Below are 19,349 nucleotides of genomic sequence, written 5' to 3'. Positions count from 1 at the left end.
TCTGTGGCCCAAGGAGGCAGAGGTAGCAAATGATGGGAAAAAGAATTGCAACCAAAGGCTGCAAGAGGAAAGGCCTGCAATCAGCTGTGTCATCTAGCTCTCTGGTATTTGCTTCGAATGGGCAGAGTCCATTTTGAGAAGCATCAGGCACTGAAAAGAAGACCCCTGCTGCTGGAGGTGGACAGAAAGTAACGTCCAAGAGGGTAAGATGCAAGATCAAGGCTGGTGCCAGAGACAACGCCTACAACGAAGAACACAAAAAAGGAGAGCAGAAGAGAGATGCAAGTCCAACCTGGCCCGGCCCGGCCCGGCCCAGCCCACCCCAAGGAAGGCAGGATTCAAGGAGAAGGAACTAAAAGAGAAGAGCCTTCAACCACATCATTCCCCACAAGGGGCACTCAACAAACCTCACCCTACTCTTGAACCAAGTTACACAAAGAGCTCCTGAATTCACCCTTTCTTTGCTCCTTAAAAGCAGCAGTAAGTTCACTAATTAGAGCCACTCATAAGATTTCAGAACAACTGGAATAGGTCCACCTAGATGTCCCTTGCCTTCCTCTCTAAGGATATTAATTAACTGTACATATAATAACAAATGGACAATATACATGAAAAAGTAGAAAGTGTAGAAGACGAGTAACTATGAATTCATTCTATCAATGAACATCTGTAAGAAACGTTGAGATATGTCCTGCCGGAATAGCCCGGGGCAGCCAGACGAGCGCATCTGTCTCATGGGATGGCACCTCCCCAGAGCTCAGCCATGGAGGTGCTGTGGAGCTCTCCCACCACCCCCTCCACCCAATCCCGTCTTCTCGAGGGGAATCTGACCTCCCTATTGGCTATCTCCTACCTGCTTTGTGACATCATTCTCCCCCTAAACCTACCACCACCTGGTAGAATCTTGGGGTTTCCATGGAGTTGTCTGTAAATAAATTTGAATCCTCGCAAGTGACCAGTGTGACCAGTGGCCTTCGTACTGGACACATCGCTCTTTGGCTGCAGCCACTCAGACGTCCTCTAGTAGCATCTCTCTCATCCCTTGGATCTGCAGTTGATGCTTCCTCTTCTTCTCTGACCATGTCAGGTAAGGAAAGAAACTAGGAAATGGTTTTCATTATGTATTTTTGCCCCGATATTGACTAGCAGATTCAAAAATGGCAGAGAATAATAGGGGGAAAGTAGTGAACTAGGAACCTGGGGACGTAATTCCCGTCTTGACTTGGACATTTGCGAGCTGTGTGACTTTGGGCAAGTCCTTGGCTCTCTCACAAACACTGTTTTCTCCTCATCTGTCACATCTGGATATCACAGCGCTTGTCCCCTCTGCTCCCTTTCTTCTCTGATGTTGAGTCTTAAAGGGCACCCACCTAGGCATGCAATCAGAGACCTCTGGAGAGTGTTTCCACAGCAACAGAGAGAAATCCTAGGTGATGCAGAAAACTAGCAATGTATACCGAGAGGTTTCACCTCTAATGGTCTCCCTCCACTACCATTTCGACTGTACGATGTTACACTTAGGGCTGTTCAAAAAGTAATGTTCACATGTTTTGGAGTTTTCTACCTGAAAGAGCTGGAAAGAGAAAATGGGGAGAGAGGATGGAGAGTACTGGGCTATAGGGGAGGCAAGTATTCAAAGGTCAGGAGGTTGAGGACTGTTGTCATCAGCACAGGCCAACAGGAACCCAGAGGGGGAGAAACTGGAAGAAAGGGGAGGCAGAAGGACGAGGAGCTCGCAGGGAAAACGAGGGAGTTGGGCGTGGAATGTTGAAGGGAACCCACGATTTTAAATCAAAGCAGAAAGAGCACACAGTTGAAGTCTGCTCAGAGCAGGGTAAAGCCCAGTTGAGCAGAGCAGACGCTTACATTCATAGACTAGGACGGAGAGTAGGGGCAGAACAGGGAATCGCTAGGAAAAGCAGCTTCTCAGAAGAGTCCCCCTCACTTGTTCGTTTGTTTCTGCTGCCTCTCTGAACACCGATGGCACTTGTCAGTTTTGAATACGAACATTTTAGAGATGTTTTTAGACATGACGCTCCCTATCATCGAGACACTAATAAAAGTGGCTGTCCAGAGGCCGGGGCTAGGAGAATTTGCAGTTTTGATTCCATTCTCATTTTTAAACGATGTAGATGTTTTGCCTATTCAAAAGAAAATTGAAGCTTTGCTAAAAACTGATATCCCCCAACTTGAATCAGAAGCATTAATTCCTTTGTGTGACAAGCAGGTTCCAAGTCAAGGCTGCTTTTCATCTATACGGCTGTTTTCTTCCTCACACGGAGAGCACACTGAGAAACAGCTGTCATCTGTTTCTAGACCTTAGCTACCGAAGAAGAAAAAGAAAAAGTCAACTCCCACAACTATCTAAAACAGTTTTGTGGAGTCCTTTGGGTTTTCCTACATTCAGTAATTTTTTAATTGGATTCTAGGGATGATGGTGTTTTTAGGCTTTGGGGATGACACCTTCCTGGATGTTGAAGGTGATTCTTATCGAGGTTTGTAGGGGCAATATGAAAACCTTCATGACACCTTTTAACTACTCTCTTCTGCTTCTGTGCAGTTGAAGCACGAGAAACATACGTTTAATTGAAACGTCTACTTCTGCTAGGCTTAGTAGCTGGTACTTGCTGGGTCACAGTCAGAGAAATAAGAATGAGCACAATAATGGAATTCCTTTACGCTTAGGCTGTTGCTCTCTGCTTTGTACCAGCTCTTACCGAAACAGCTCTCTACGTATATTGTGGCTACCTATACGGTCTCCTTTATAGCACTTTGCTGCCTTTTTAAGCCATTTTTTACCGTTATGTCTTCTCTGTCTCTATGTGCTGCCTAGGAATTCATTCGAAATCACCTTCTACTGTGGGCTATTGTTTTGGCAAGTAGTATTCACTACAATAGAGCCGGCCATATTCACTTTCATAGTACTGCATGGATGGTACAGAACTTCATTTATTAGTAAACTTCTTAGGCTCTGATGCCTGCTACATGTCTCGGTTTTCAGTCATACATGTATATGTCTTTTTAGTCCTGTGATATACCTTTTTCATGATTTTTCTCTTTGTTTTTACAGAACTTACCATATCTTCCTCCATATTACACTTATGCAATATATCACTTTTATTCACGTATGAATTATTACCCTCATGATTATCGCTTTTCTTATTATAACTGCTCTGCAGAAGAGTAAGCTGAAGTTCAGAGAGTTTAAATCACTTTTTTCTTTCAAAAAGCACTTTTTGAGACACTCACTCACAGGCAGTCATTTGGAGGTAGGAACAGAAACCAGGCTTGAAGAGGGTAAGAATGACCCGTGACATCTACCACCTGGACTCAGTAAGCTGTGAACTCCAGGTAACGTCTGAACTGCACAGGCAAAATGAGACCCTCAAGGTCAAAGTGTTACGTGACAGCTGCTCTGTCTTCCAAAGGACAAAGAAAATGCCTCTAGTAGAAGTTCGACTTCTCCCGGTTTCCGGTAGTGGAATGGTCAGAGCAGAGTCCTGGCAAGGAAGTCAGGATACTCAGGCTCTGTAACCTGGTAACGATGCTAAACAAAACGGGAGAACTTGAACGATTCGATCTGACCTCTCTGAGCCTCAGTTTCCTCACTCGTACAATGAGAATCTTAGAACAGAAGCCCCAAGATGCTTCCATTGGAGCAAAGAGTACACGAGTCGGGACTAGCGCAGGCTCAAGGGAAAGATGGGCAGGGAGAAGGTGCCTTCCAGCCTAGAGAACAAGGTGTGAACCACACCACGTGGGGCTTTTGCACATCTCTGCCCAACCTGGGAGCACAGGCAGTGACACAGAAGAGAACCAAACTGCTCCAGCACGTGCGACCGCCATAAACGGTTGGATCTGGGCTATGTCAGTGAGTATTGGTATATGAGAGGCTGTCTCATAGCAAGAACCTTAAGATAATGCTGTTCCTCTAGCATAGTGAGAGGTCATCAACCCCACTGATGTTTTCATCACCCTCTTGTTCCCTACAGAAAATTTCCAAAATCCACCTTTCCTTGGAACTCCCAACTCGCTGCAGCTCTCTCTTCCTGTGGTGAGCAACGCAGCTTCCCTAACGGGAAGTGCCTTCAGTTTCTCCAGAGTCTCTGCTCCAGCCGTCAGTTCGGCACGGCTGCTGCCATCAGCCTCGGCCACCTCTTTCCAGCCACTCATGGGGAGTGCCTACCTTTACCAACATTCTAGCACAACCATGTTGTCTGGAGTGACTGGCCAGAGCCACATCTCCACGTCAGCTGCTTCCTATCCAGGTCTCTGGCAGTGGGATATCACAGGAGGCACTGAGAAGGAGTCTTCTTCACTCGGAGACCTCACTGTGGCTCTCACTGACCAGGACACAGCTGTTTCTTCCATGTCCATGGCAGCCCGGTATGACAGAACACCTGATGCCAATAACGTGGTCCCTCTGTATCCATCACTTTCTGCCAGGCTCGTTCAGAGAACACCACCTCAGATTCCAAATCAGGCACACAGCCTGGCGCTTCCCTACCGGGAAGGAAGCCAGGTGTATTACTATACTCCCGGCACCCTGGGGCCTCTACTGTCTGGCCAGCTCGGCCCCTGCCTGCCATCCTGTGGCTCCGTGTCCTACACAGGAGCTGGGGCCTCCGCCCCTCAACCAGAAATGGTGATGGTACTAAAGCAGGTTCAGCCCACAAATGTCCTACCACCAGCCTCCACCTCTGGCATCTACTATGCTGTGTCTGCTCAACCCGTCACAGAAACAAGATTTCAAGGTGAGTACAGACCGCAAGAAGGGAGAGGAATGAGGTCCACATTCCAAAACAGGGTCAACTCGGCAGCTGGGAAGTGCTGAGTCCACAGACAGGGAGAATTGAAGTCCAGAGGCTTTCATAAGCACTACCCTCGCTCAGTACGCCCTATTTCAGACTCTACATAAGAACGCCCATTACTGGTGGGAAGGGGGGACACTGTAACGGCCATCTACGCTACATGCATGAGAACACCAGGAGCACACCAAGCGACACCAGAAGCCTCACTGCCCTAGCTGCTCAGTCCCCTGCACTACCACGCTCAAATGGACTCCCTTCCCCGACCTACAGCTGTAGTCTCCTGGGAAGGCACTGGTGATAGCGCCAGGGTACCTTTCGCTCACCGCCTTCATTTACACCAGGAGTTGAGACCTCGTCTTCCCAGATCCTGTCCAAAGCAAACAGGCTAAGAATGCGCCCTTGCTGATGTATTTCAGCAGGAAGAGCTCCATTCCCTCTCCTAGTCCATGATGTGAAGTGTCCTTATTCTCTCAGGAAAGCGGAAAGAATTCTCTATAGGAGAATGCTAGCATTTGTAAAATGTTTCACGGTTTGAAAATCTCCTCTACTTTTTATTTGTCCGATAACAACCCTATGCAATACAAAGAAAACCAAGGAACAATGACATCAAATGATCACCAGTAAGAAACGGGACACTCGCCTCTTAATTCCCAGCACAGGACGCTGTCCATGACCCTTAAGAAGAGCGAGTAAAAATGTGCCCTGTCCGTTGTGGGAAGGTGCATGATTGCTGCCTTGGTGTCTAGGGGGAGCATCTCCCTTACCAGGGACTGACCTCTTCCCTCCTTCCTTTGCAGCGATGGAAACCTCCCTGGGCCTGGAGACTTCCCTGGGATTGCAACCCGCAAGCCAGACATTTTGTCTACAACAAACCCCAGAATTCCCCAAATCCTGCAGTAGCAGAAAGACCCAGCTACCGGAGGGGAACCCACCACCTGAGCTTGGGGACATTTCAATGAGGGCTCCAGACCAGAGTTCCAACAGTAACCTCCTGGCACTGTCTCCAGCTCCCAAGAAGTTGGAGGAGCTTACACCTAAGCTTGCAAAGCCTCCGGATGCCTACCAGATCCCAACGGAAAACCAAGATCCTCCACTACTCCCTTCAGAAATTCCTGATACGTACCAGCTCCTGGCCTGCACCGATCCCCTCGGCCAAGAGGACCAGCCTGCTTCTGAAAATGCTGATCTGGGAAAGAGCAGCCTGAGTCTCGAGGGCCAAGGGACACTGGAAGATGGCACTGAACCTGGCGGTGGCTTTGCAGACATCGCTACACTGGTGGGGGATATTCACCTTCCCCAGCTCTTCAATTCCTTGGAAGACCTTGATCCATCCAAAAGCCCCCAGGTGATCCAAGCCAAAGACACCAGAGCCATCGAGTGGATCCAGGTGCAGGAAAAGTCAAGTGTCACAAAGGCTGCCTCCGATCAAGCCAGGAAGAACAAACGTAAGGCCTCTGAGCCTATCGACGGTGCTCCCAAGGCCAGAATCCAGCCCAAGGACCCAGAGTGCCTGTCAGGGGGAGAAGTGGCTATTTGCAATGCTGCAGACAGCGACAGGGCTCCTGTGGACACGGCCAGCCATTCTAACAGCAAGCCTCAGAAGGCTGCATCCGGCAGGAGCAGCAAAACTAAGAGCCGTGGGCAGGAAAGGACCAAGAGGACCAGAGGAAACAACTCCAAGCAAGCTGAAGAGAGTGAGCTGCCAGGGAACAAAGTCAAGGCAGAAGAGAAGCCAACCCTGCCCAAGAGGAAGCGGAATCAACCCGAGCTGAGCCGAGAGACCTTCCAAAGGCCTCGAACCTCCCTAGGCATGCACTTGCTGGAGTCGGTGCAGGTGTTCCATGCTCTGGGCAGGAAGACTGATAAGAAAACTGGACTCTCTTCCTCCCGGGCCCTGGCAAACTGCAGCCACCCCAAAGACCCCCAGCCCGCCCCAGCTATCAAACCACGGCTGGATACCCCACGTGAGGGCCAAGGTCCTGAGGAAACTCAAGCCAAAGCCCAGGAACCAGAGGGCAGTGTCGCACAAGAGCGCCCACCTCCATCCCAGTCCGAGCTGCCACCTCCTGGGAAGGTCAAGTTGGTACCTTTGCCTTTTCTGACCGTGGACAGGCCTCAAGCTCGACCTGTTCCTCGGAGGCCGCCGGCTCTGGCCTCACATCGGCCCGCTGTGGCTGACCCTGCCCGGCCTGGTTCTACCCACTCAGCTCAACCGACTGCACTCAATTCAGCCCAGCCAGCTCCTGCATCTTTGACGGGTCCTGCCAGACCAGCTCGGCCAATTTCCACCAACCCCACCCGGCCTAGCGTCCCTCAGTCTGCTGCTGCCACGCCCGCACCCCACAAAACAGCATCTTGCACTTCTCTCCAGCGGGAGCCCGTTCCCACTCCTGTGACCAAGCTCCAGGACCCGCCCAGGCCTCAACCCCACTATCTGCTCCAAGACTTTAGCACGCAACGAATTCCATGGAGAAAACCCGACATCCCAGGGCCAGTGATATCAGAGCCCATCACAGCCGAACAGAGGCCAGAGCGGGAGGCCATGAAGAGGCAGGCTCAACAACAGCGTGAGCAGGCTGCCAAATACACCTCTTTGGGGAAAGTGCAGTATTTCATTGAGAGGGAAAGAGAAATGGAAATTGCTGACTACTATGGCTACGCAAGATAAGGCTGCTAGGACTGGTGGTGCCACTTTGGGTAGCAGTTTTTGCTCCATAGATAGATAGGTAGATATTTATTTTGATATGTTTTAAAACTTAAAAAATCAATAAATTAAAGTACTAGAATTAATAGATGAGTAATAAAGAAGCCTTTTGAGTTTGGAGCTGCCATCAACTGTGGTTCTTCTTTGGTGGTGGTGGGGATCCAAGGCTTCATGAGAAAAAAGAAGTGAACTTGGACGGGAGGATGAAGGAAAAGGGATACGAACTGAGGAAAGAGACAGCAACTGGGTCCAGGTCCGAAAGGACCAAAAGGGGAGAGATTTCAGGAGTTTGTAAAATGCAGCAGGCGTGGGGGAAATGGCAGAAGTCAGAAGCAGGGTCTGACGTGAGGGTTAAAAGAAGAAACCCGGCATAGAGTTGAAGATGGCAGAAGATGAGTCTAGGTTGACCAGGAGAAATGTGACAAGTCTCTCAGGGAGGCTGGCCTTATGTCTCACCACCACCACATAGGTCGTTTAGAAAACAAGAGATTCCGGAGATCTCTCCAAAAGGTTTGGCTCGCCTCAGCCACGTGGGATTATGGCTGGGGCCGGTGAGTACAAATCATAGGGCAATCCACCAGAGGAAGGCCAGGGCTCAGAGTGACCCTGGGGCCAGCTGACAACAGGGGCCTCCCCAAGGGAAGTGCTGCAACAGGAGGCCCACCCAGAACAGGGCTGGGATAGAAATCACCATTTCCTCAACACCTGCGCACCAGGCCCGGGAATGCACCACCTCACGTAAACTTTGCCACGATATGCAAGGCCAGGGTCACTGAGCCACTTCACCACTGAGGGTCAGCAGTGGGCTGAGCTCACACTGCACGCGAAGGAGCAAGGCCTCAAGCCGAGGGGCCTCTACGCCAGGGCAGTCCTCAGTACTGGCTAGCGCCTGTTGGTGACCAGCACGGCTTTCAGAGCAGTGTCCGGAGCTTACTGGTGGGCGACATCCAACTTCTGGAGGGGCCTTAATCTTTTTTTCAGGTGTGCATCATTATGTTTTGCCTTCTGTATAGGCTACGTTGTGTTCCCCTGCAATAGTCTAATTGCCATCCTTCATCATACACATGTACCCCTTTACCGCTTTCTCTCTGCCTGCCTCTTCCCTCTCTGGTAACTACCAATCTGTTCTCTGTATCTATGTTTTTGTTTGTTTATCTTCTGCATATGAGTGAAATCATATGGTATTTGTCTTTCTCTGTCTGACTTATTTTGCTTAGGTTCAACCCCTCAAGGTCCATCCATCTTGTCACAAATGGCAAGACTGCCCCTTTTTTATGACTGAGAAGTATTCCATTATATATATACCACGTCTTTTTCCATTCATCTGTTGATGGGCACTTATTATGTTTCCAAATCTGGGCTATTGTGAATAATGCCACAATGAACGTGGGGTGTATATATCTTTTTGAATTAGTGTTTTTGTGTTCTTTGGATAAATAGCCTGAAGTGGAATAGCTGGGTCATATTATAAGTCTATTATTACTTTTCTGAAGTATTTCCATACTGTTTTCTATAATAGCTACACCAATTTACATTCCCACTAGCAGTTTATGAGGGTTCCTTTTTTGCCACATCCTCTTCAACATTTGCTATTTCTTGTCTCTTTAATAATAGCCATTCTGATGTGCGTGAAGTGATATCTCATTGTGGTTTTGATTTGCATTTCCCCAAAAATTAGTGATGTTGAACATCTTTTCGTGTGCCTGTTTGCCATCTGTATATCTTCTTTGTTCATAACTATTAACTTGAGGGGCCTGCCACGTCCCCCTCCATCCACCTGGCTCCCTGCTGCCTTCTCTAAACATCACCCTTAACCACAGCACATGAGAAAATTCCACTGGAAGCCTCCATCACATGGGGAGAGAGCAGTGGGCAAGCATGCGCAGTGGGTCACCACTCCAACAGTGCAGGACATTGGCGCCAGAAAGGTCCAGAGTTGCTCCTTGGGAGGCCTTGTGGGGCAGCCAGAGGGAGTTAGCGAAAAAGGCAGGGTGTGAAAGGAATGCAGAGGGAGGAGGGGATAGATGGGGACAGTATATGGTAGCCATGGGAAAATTGGCAATTTACATTTTCAAAATTATTTTTTGAGACATAATTTCATACCACAAAATTCACCCTTTGAAACTGTAAATTCAATGGCATTTAGTACATTCACAGGCTTGTGCAACTACCACCATTGTCTAACCCATCATATTTTCATCACCCAAAAGAGAAACCCCCTTAACCATTAGTAGTCACTGCTCATTCCCTCCTCTCCTCAGCCCCTGGCAACCACTCATCTGCTTTCTGTTTCTATGGACTTGCCTTTTCTGGACATTTGACGTATATGAAATACAACAATATGTGACCTTTGTGTCTGGCTGTTTTCGCTCAGCATCATGTTATCAAAGTTTAGCCATGTTGTAGCCTATGTCAGTCCTTCGTTCCTTTTTCTGACTGTATAATATTCTATTGTATGGATCCACCACACTTTTTCATCCTTTCATCAGTGCATGGACATTTGGGTTGTTTCCACTAGTAATTTATACTTATTGAGAGTTTACTCTGTGTCGGGCAGCACCAGAAGTCACTCACCCCATTTCATAGCTGAGGAGATAGGCTTGGAGAGTGTCAAGAACTTGCCCAAGACGAAGAGCTCGCTATTGGGGGAGCTGGGGTTTGAACTCAGGCAGGCAGACGTCAGAGGCAATAGATTCTCAGGATAGAACATGAGAAAGGTACAAAAGGAGATTCAATGAAATTCACCCTTTCCCCCAAGATTTCCAGCCACCCATTTCCCTCCACCCTTAGAGACATTTACTTTTGCCACACTGTGGATCCTTTCAGAGAAATTACTTAAACCCAAACATGGATGTATCACAATATATTGACTAATCTGTCCCACTGATTTGAAGTGTCACTTTTATGGTATACTAAATTCTTCTATGTATTTGAATTACTCTTTTACTTTTTTTTTTTTTTTTTTTGTGAGGAGATCAGCCCTGTGCTAACATCCGCCAATCCTCTTTTTTTTTTTTTTTTTTTGCTGAGGAAGACGGCCCTGGGCTAACATCTGTGCCCATCTTCCTCCACTTTATATGGGACGCTGCCACAGCATGGCTTGCCAAGCAGTGCGTCAGTGCGCGCCCGGGATCCGAACCAGCGAACCCCGGGCCGCCGCAGCGGAGCGCGCGCACTTAACTGCTTGCGCCACCGGGCCGGCCCTTGAATTACTCTTTTCAGAATTGTCCTGGATTTTTTGCCTATCTTTATTATTTGCCATTTCTCTAAAATTCTTTCTATCTTCTTATTGATTTTTGTGTATGTGTGTGAGGATGATTAGCCCTGAGCTAACATCTGTTGCCAATCCTCCTCTTTTTGCTGGGGAAGATTGGCCCTGGGCTAACATCTGTGCCTATCCTCCTCTACTTTATATGTGGGATGCCTGCCATAGCATGGCTTGATAAGCTGTGCGTATGTCTGCGCCCAGGATCCAAACCCACGAAGTCTGGGCCGCAGAAATGGAGTATGCAAACTTAACCCCTACACCACCGGGCCAGCCCCCTCTTATTGATTTTTTTAAATTTGATCCTTTTCTTTTTTCTTTTAAGGAATTATCCATTATGTTCATTCACTCTTGTATTATTTTATTTTATTTTTTAATTTTTTCCCCCAAAGCCCCAGTAGATAGTTGTGTGTCATAGTTGCACATCCTTCGAGTTGCTGTATGTGGGACGCGGCCTCAGCATGGCGGGAGAAGCGGTGCGTCGTTGCGCGCCTGGGATCCGAACCCGGGCAGCCAGAAGCGGGGCGTGTGCACTTAACCGCTAAGCCCCGGGGCCGGCCCCACTCTGGTATTATTTGTATTCAATCTTCATTTCTGGAATTTTTTAAATTCTGTCCTGAGTTCTATCATCTTACCCAGTTCTGATTTATGTTGTTCCTTCATTTTTTTTTATTCTGGTAAAATATACACAACACAAAATTTACCATTTTAACCATTTTTAAGTGTACGATTCAGTGGCATTAACTGTACAACATACATTCATGATGTTGTACAACCATCACCACTATCCAAATTTTAAAAAATTATGTCAAAAGAGTGAGCAGGACTTTGGAAAGATGGAGGCAGCAGGATAGATTTTGAATCTCCCCAAACCCTGTCAGGGAAATAGATCAACCAAAACCAAACACCCATGGGTAGCACTTACCAGCATTTACATTTCCAGAAGTTTTTCATCATGCCAAATAGAACCTCTGTACCCATTAAACAATAACCTCCTTCCCTCCTCCCCCCATGTTCTTTCATCTTTTGCATTGTTTTTCCTAAAACCTTTTAGCTCATTTTGAAATAGCAGGTGATGGTTTTGATCTGTTTTATGGGCCTATCTTTTCTGACTTGCTTTTATTGTCTGATGGGATGCTATTCTGCTCTTTATTCTCTCTTTTTTTTATACTACCTTTGTATGGGACTTGCTCTCAATCCTTTTCTGTTATTCATTTTTAGGTAAAATCAGTCTCAATGCACTTTGAAAAGGAGGTGTGGTCGAGGATTGCTTTCCTAACTTTACAAAACTTCTGTGTGTGTGTGTTTAATGTATTATTCAAAAACATGGGACTTGCTTTCTGCGGTTTCCTGCCTCTGTTCCCCTCCCCAACTTTTATGAAGACATTTCTTTTTGTGTCTATTCATCCCAGAAATTTCTCCTCTGTGTGGGCCACTTCTTGGAAAGGAGCTCTGACAGCTCAGTTTCAAGATGTAGAGGGTAGACTGCTCCAGTTATTCAGACTGTATCCCAGGCATTTTATACTTACTCACTTTGGGGTTGGGCAAAACTCCTCCCACTCTCAGCTCCTGTTCTCAAATTGGCCCACAGCACTTTCCAGTGTATACCTGCTGGCATTCTGAAGGCCTCCTTCCCTCATGTCCATCAGATACTTCCTCCTGTCTCCCACTTCCTCTGGTGCAGATGCTGGGACCAGGCAGGTCTGTGCCTGTTGGTGGTGGTCTGCCTCACCCTCTTGTTTTTGGGTTTCTAGTTTCGTGGTAAATGCTACCCATGGGTGTTTGGTTTTGATTGATCTATTTCCATGAGAGGGTTTGGGGAGATTCAAAAACTTTGCTGCTGCCTCCATCTTTCTGAGATTCTTCTCCGTTTGTTCATATAATTATTTTAAATTTTCAGTTCTAAAGCAGAGCCCCATTTGCCTCACGCGTGTTAGGACTCTGGGTCAGATGAGGCTTTCTGAGTCTCCTCTGTCTCACGTGACACCTCAAGTCTGTATTTGCTCAGTCCATGTTTTGAATAAGAAGTCAAAACACAACAACCTAAAGGGCTCATGGGCGGAGGGACATTTGGCCGCCATGAGAGGTGGAACAAGCTCGTGGGCAGGTGGAGAGTCTGGAGGCAGGCCCTGGTCAGGAATGCGTAACTTTTCCTTCCCTCTTTTCCTTCTCTTTGTATATACTTTTCTGAATGTGTACAAAGCAGAGTTTCCAATCTGTCCTCCTCCCCAGCAAATAAGCTGGTCCATGCACAGTTTTCTTCATCTCAGTTCATGGTAATGCCATTTTTCCAGTTGCCTCCTCAGGCCAGAAATCTTTGAAGGCATTTGACTTCTCTCTTTCCCTCCCAACCACACATCCAGAACATAAGCAAATTCCATCTGCCTTACCTTCAAATTGTATCTAGAACTTGTCCACTTCTAACCATTTTCCTACATTCCCACTCTAGTCCAAGCCCACATCATTTCCTGACTGGATTATTGGGAAAACCTCCTAACTCAGAGGTTCCTAAACTTTCTAGATTCACAGAGCCCTTGGTGTCTTACCTGTAGGCTAAAAGAAATACTTAACAGTCCCATTTATTAAGCAGTTAGGTACCAACAACTTAATAAGTATTTATGCATGTTTTGGGATGGATAATGGCCACCCAAAGAGATCAGGTCCTACTCCCTGAAACCTGTAAACCTTACAACCTTATTTAGGAAAAAGGTCTTTGCATATGTGATTAAATTAAGGATCTTGAGATGGGGAGGTTATCCTGGATTATCAGAATGAGTCCTAAATGCAATCACATGTCCCCTTATAAAATGGAAGCAGAAGGAGATTTGATACAGACAGAAGAGGAGAAGGCAATGTTACCATGGAGGCAAAGATTGGAGTGTTGCAGCCACTAGCCGAGCAACGCCCGCAGCCACTAGAAGCTGGAAGAAGCAAGGAACAAAATCTCCCCCAAGAGCCTCCACAGGGGGAGTAGACCTGCTGACAGCTTAATTTTGCCCCAGTGATACTGATTTCAGACTTCTAGACTCCAGAATGTGAAAAAATTAATTTCTGCTTTTAAGCCACCAAACTGTGAGCAGCCACAGAAAAAAATGCTCCAATAATGCAATACATTGTACGATAATACACTGTTCTCATAAGTAAGTAGACATTTGAAAAATAATACATACAAATTTATATAATTTTATTTATTTATTTTTCCCCCAAAGCCCCAGTAGATAGTTGTATGTCATAGTTGCACATCCTTCTAGTTGCTGAAAATGTTTTTTTTAAAGATTTTATTTATTTATTTTTGCCCCCCAAAGCCCCAGTAGATAGTTGTATGTCATAGCTGCACATCCCTCTAGTTGCTGTATGTGGGACGCGGCCATGAGGCCGGAGAAGCAGTGCATTGGTGCGCGCCCGGGATCCGAACCCGGGCCGCCAGCAGCGGAGCGCATGCACTTAACCACTAAGCCACAGGGCCGGCCCTATACATATAAATTAAAAGAAAAAATATTTTTATTTCACTCTTAACCACAATCACTTCCTAATGGAATGTGACTGCTGGGCACTGTACAACATCTCAGACCTTGGAATTAAATTGGACACTGCCAGCTTCATTTCCTGCTCCACACTGATTTTCAAATAGTGCTTGCTTTTTATCACAGCAACTCCCAAAAACCCAACTTCACAAAGATATGACAGCATTGAAAGGAATATAACATGACTCAGTGTTGAAACTCTGAACTACTTACTAGGTAGATGCTCACACGGTGTCTAACAGATGTCAAATATTGCTGTGAATCCTTCAAAAATTTAAAATACCTGCTACACCTGATGGAATTTGCTGTGATGTCCTGGGGGCACCCCAGTGGACCTTTGTGAGCCATCATCCTAACTGGTTCCCTGTTCCCACCCTTTCCTCTCTAAAATTTGTCAACACGGCCACCACAATGATCCTTTCAAAACATAAGTCGATCCTGACTGTCTTCTGCTCAAACCCTCCCATGGCTCCTTATTTTTCTCAGAGTCAAAGCCAATGTCCTTACAATGGCCCTACCTACATCAGGCATCAGCAAACATTTTCTATAAAGAGCCAGAGAGTAAATACGTTAGTCTTTGCAGGCCAGATTTTCTCTGTCTCAACTACTCAGCTCTGCAGCTGTAGCATGAAAGCAGCCTCAGAAACTATGTAAACGATTGGGCATGGCTGTGTTCCCATAAAACTTCATTTACAAAGACAGGCCACACTATAATTTGCTGACTCCTGCCCTACGTGATCTACTGGTGTGCTCCCTTTCACTCACTCCTCTCCAGTCACGCTGAGCCCTTGCTGTTCCTTAAATACACCAGCAAGCTCCTGGCTCGGGGCCTTTCCACTTGCTGTTCCCTGCCTGGAATTTCTTCTTCAGTTTGACCTATTGAATGAACGTTTTTCAAAGAGTATATCTACAGTGACATGCAATTCTTTATCTCACATTCAAAGTTATAGTGCCTGGTCATATGCCAATATTTTTGCAAAGAAATATGTAAATCAAATATAAAATGATAAAATCCCTCAACCCAAAGTATCCAATCCAAATAGCCTAAAATTTCTTCTCATTTAACTCTTGTTGAAACATACAACCTTGAGAATGGCACTCTTACCTAAAACAAAAGGCTTCGATTTATTAGGAAATAAATTATATAACTCATAGGTAATTAGCAGGTAACAAAGGAAGAAAATACATCTAAAATAAATTTGACCCCTTATATACACATTTAAGCATTAGTTGTAACAAGACACACACATTAAAAACATTTCCAAGCATGCATAAGAATTCATTTTCCCAACTAGATATTTTTCTTGGTGATGGGAGATACTAGTCTTCAAACGAACTATAGGTGGAGCTCCAAACCTCAGATTCATCTTAATGTTGCCAGTTTTACTGTAGCCTTCTTCTCAAGGAACAACTTCTCCATCAGGTAATTCCAACTCCAACTGAAAAGGAACATAATTTGTATGCATTCATAATACACAAACATAAAAGAGGCCAGTGCACTCTCTGTATTTCTCTCTCTCTCTCTTTTTTTTTTTTTTTGCTGAGAAAGAGTCACCCTGAGCTAACATCTGTTGTCAGTCTTCCTCTATTTTGTATGTGGGTTGCCACTCCAGCATGGCCACCAATGAGTGGTATAGGTCCAAGCCCAGGAACAGAACTTGGGCCGCCAAAGCAGAGTGCACCAAATTTAACCACTAGGCCTCAGGGCTGGCCCCTATATATCTCTTTTTTTGAACAGATCATACCACATCTTTTTCTTCCCAAGTATTTACTTCTTAAATTCTATTTGTCTTTTTATATTCCCAGTGGGTTAACAGCAAAAATTTTAACGATGTGAAAAATTTGTCTTTAGTACCCATTCCATTTCTGCTTTCAGAGCACACCCATTCCCTAGCAATGTTCAAGATAAGCTGTTTTAACGTCTCAATGCATGGAGCTCACCTAACATCCGCTTGAGAAACTTACTCATCTTTTAAAGATTTTTTTCCTTCTGATGGCTCTAAGCCCTCATCCGTGAGGTCCTTAAAACAACAGGAACTGAGTTTTCCTTTTTCATTATTGTACACCCACCACCTGACATAGATCCATGAACGTCATAGGTACTGAATAAATATTTGTTCAATTAGTGAAGACTTCTAGCATTGGAGGCTTTCTGCTCCTAGCTCTGACTGTCTTGTAGTGAAGACTTGGTCCCAAGAGCATAATGTCCACTGTTTTTCGTTGTTTATCTCAGTCATCAACGTAATTGGCTAACCATCCCTGTATTTCATTTTGGGGATAGTGAGATAACATTTATTTCAACAAGATTTGAACATCCAAAAATCTTTATTGAGTGTCATCTGGAGTCCCAAGCTGTTCTAGGTGCTGGGGATAGAGCCGTGAACAAGTTAGAAAAAGCTCCTGTTTTCCTGGAGATTATATTCTAGGGGGGAATGAAAGACAGTAAACAATCGAAACCATAGCAGACAGTGGTAAAGTCTATGAAAAGAACTAAAACAGGACCAGGTGATAGAGGGTGACTGGGTGGCTCCTTAGAGTGTGTAGTCAGAGAAGTTCTCTTTGAGGACGTGACATGTAAACTGAGTCATGAATGACAAGATAGAGCCAGCCAAGTGAAGATCAGAGTAAGAGCATCCAAGGCAGAGGAAATAGCTGTGCAAAGGTCTTGAGTGGAGCAGAAGTTCAGACAGTGTGGGTGGAGAGTAGTAAGCAAGGAGAAGAGTGGGAGATGAGGTCAGAGACAACAAGGACCAAGTCACTCTGTAAGCCAGGGTAAGGAGTGTGGATTTTTAATTCCAAGTGCCATGGGAAATAATTGGAGGGTTTTAAACCCAGGAGCAATAGACTCTGATTTTTGTTTTAAGAAGAATATTAGCTGCTGTTGTAAGAATGCATTGTAGTAGGTAAGAATGGATGTCATTCCTATCCTAATGAGACTGCCCTTCTAGGTATGGCACTCATCACAGGAGTAAGAAGTAGGCAAGTGACATCTACCTGGAGTCTTCCTTGTTTTTAGATCCCCCCAGAAAGCTCACCTGGGCCTGTTTTCTATACCCTGATGTTATATATCAAGGTAAGCATTTCATCTTTTAGGAGTCTCTTACTGCTGCCCAGGAATGAGCAGGTAGGAATAAGCACGCAGGAGTGCAGGAGTCTGTGATATTGAAATATGCAAGAGGCCATATGGAGACTGTTATATTCAGGGAAAGTGTTCATGGCTAGGTGTGGGCACCAGAAGAAAAGAGGACCTCAATTCCTAGCCTGGCCTTGGCCCACCAGGTGAGCTACTAAAGCCTATTTGCTGACAGAATATCTTTCATGCTTAACCTCCAACATTTGGGACGGGAATAAGAAGAATATTCTCTTCAGTTATGCCAAGAACCAACAGAATTTTTGTAACCTTAATTTCCTGGTTGCATGCACAAACTGTCTAGTTTTCAACCTTCCCAGTTAATCAGGAAATGAGGAATGTCAAATGTCCACCTTGGCCACGGTTTTCTTGCTTGTTCTTTCTGGTCCCTATAAAGCCAAGAGTGCTGGCCACTTGCCCAGAGGCCAAAAACTCTGGTCAATATTTATGAATTCCCTCCCTGAAAGGACCAGATCCTGCTTCCTATGTCCTTTTAGCCATTATCTTAAGAATTGCTGGCACCTGGGTATATTTACTTTCTACCATCAGGGGCAGCCTGTGTGCTGTGGTTGCTGTGTTTGTGATTATGTGATTATGCACTTCTCTTTTTTTTGTTGTTTTTTTTGCCCACTGTGAAAATCTTTTTTTTTTAATTGAAGTATAGTTGACATACAACATTATATTAGTTTCAGGTGTACAACATAGTGATTCAACATTTATATACAGTACAAAATGATCACTATGACAAGTCTGGTAATCATCTATCACCATACAAAGTTATTACAATATTATTGACTGTATTCCCTATGCTTTACATTACATCCCTGTGACTTATTTATTTTATAACTGGAAGTTTGTGCCTCTTAATCGCCTTCGTCTATTTCACCCATTCCCTCACCCCCTTTCCTTCTGGCGACCACCAGTTTGTTCTTGAGTTTGTTTCTGTTTTGTTTCCCTTGTTCATTTGTATTGTTTTTTAGATTCCACGTATAAGTGAGGTCATATGGTATTTGTCTATCTCTGTTTGACTTATTTCATTGAGCATAATACCCTTTATGTCCATCCATGTTGTCACAAATGGCAAGATTTCATTCTTCATTATGGCTGAGTAATAGTCCATTGTATATAATGCTGCAATGAACATAGGGGTGCATATACCTTTTCAAATTAGTGTTTTTGTTTTCTTCAGGTAAATACCCAGAAGTGGAATTGCTGGATCATGTGGTAGTTCTATTAATTTTTTGAGGAACCTCCATACTGTTTTCCATAGTGGCTGCACCTATTTACGTTCCCACTAGCAGTGTACAACAGTTGCCTTTTCTTCACATCCTTGCCAACACTTGTTATTTGGTGTCTTTTTGATAATAGCCATTCTGACAGACGTGAAGTGATAGCTCGTTGTGGTTTTGATTTGCATTTCTATGATGGTTAGTGATGTTGAGCATCTTTTCATGTGTCTGTGGCCATCTGTATGTCTTCTTTGGGAAAATGTCTATTCAGATCCTCTGCCCATTTTTTAATTGGATTGTTTGGGTTTTTTTGTTATTGAGTTGTATGAGCGCTTTATATATTTTGAATATTAACCCCTTATCAGATATATCATTTGCATATGCACACCTCTCTTTTATGTGCTTCCCAGTCATAGCTTCTTAAAGCCTTCTCATCATAGTCTCAACATTGAACATGTGTGAAAGCTCTGTTAACTCGTAAAGTTAAACATTACAAAAAAGAGCTACTTGTTGGAGACAGTGCTCAATGGGAGCAGATGCCCCTGCTCCCCACCCCACCAGCTCTGCTTCTGCCTGTACTTCCACAATAACAGTATTTGTTCACTGCTGTATCTCTAACACCTAGAACAGAAGCTGGCACATAGCAGATGCACAACAAAGATCTGCTGAATGAGAGGTTGAATGGG

The 19,349-nt window shown here is 45.2% G+C and overlaps 1 protein-coding gene across 1 annotated transcript; it reads left to right on the top strand.

Annotated features, from left to right (window-relative positions):
- Window positions 1-941: 941 nt before the first annotated feature.
- On the top strand, window positions 942-7,479 carry LOC131412277 (uncharacterized protein C2orf78-like; the record flags this gene model as incomplete). The annotated part of the gene is given in 4 exon segments (XM_058551902.1): window positions 942-1,034; window positions 1,036-1,087; window positions 3,993-4,754; window positions 5,609-7,479. Coding segments are annotated over 4 exon segments (2,778 nt in total), but the record flags the coding sequence as incomplete, so codon positions are not given.
- Window positions 7,480-19,349: the final 11,870 nt, after the last annotated feature.

Source organism: Diceros bicornis, chromosome 12, assembly GCF_020826845.1.
Source record: "Diceros bicornis minor isolate mBicDic1 chromosome 12, mDicBic1.mat.cur, whole genome shotgun sequence".
Lineage (NCBI taxonomy): Eukaryota > Metazoa > Chordata > Mammalia > Perissodactyla > Rhinocerotidae > Diceros > Diceros bicornis.
This window is presented reverse-complemented; position numbering and strand designations above follow the sequence as displayed.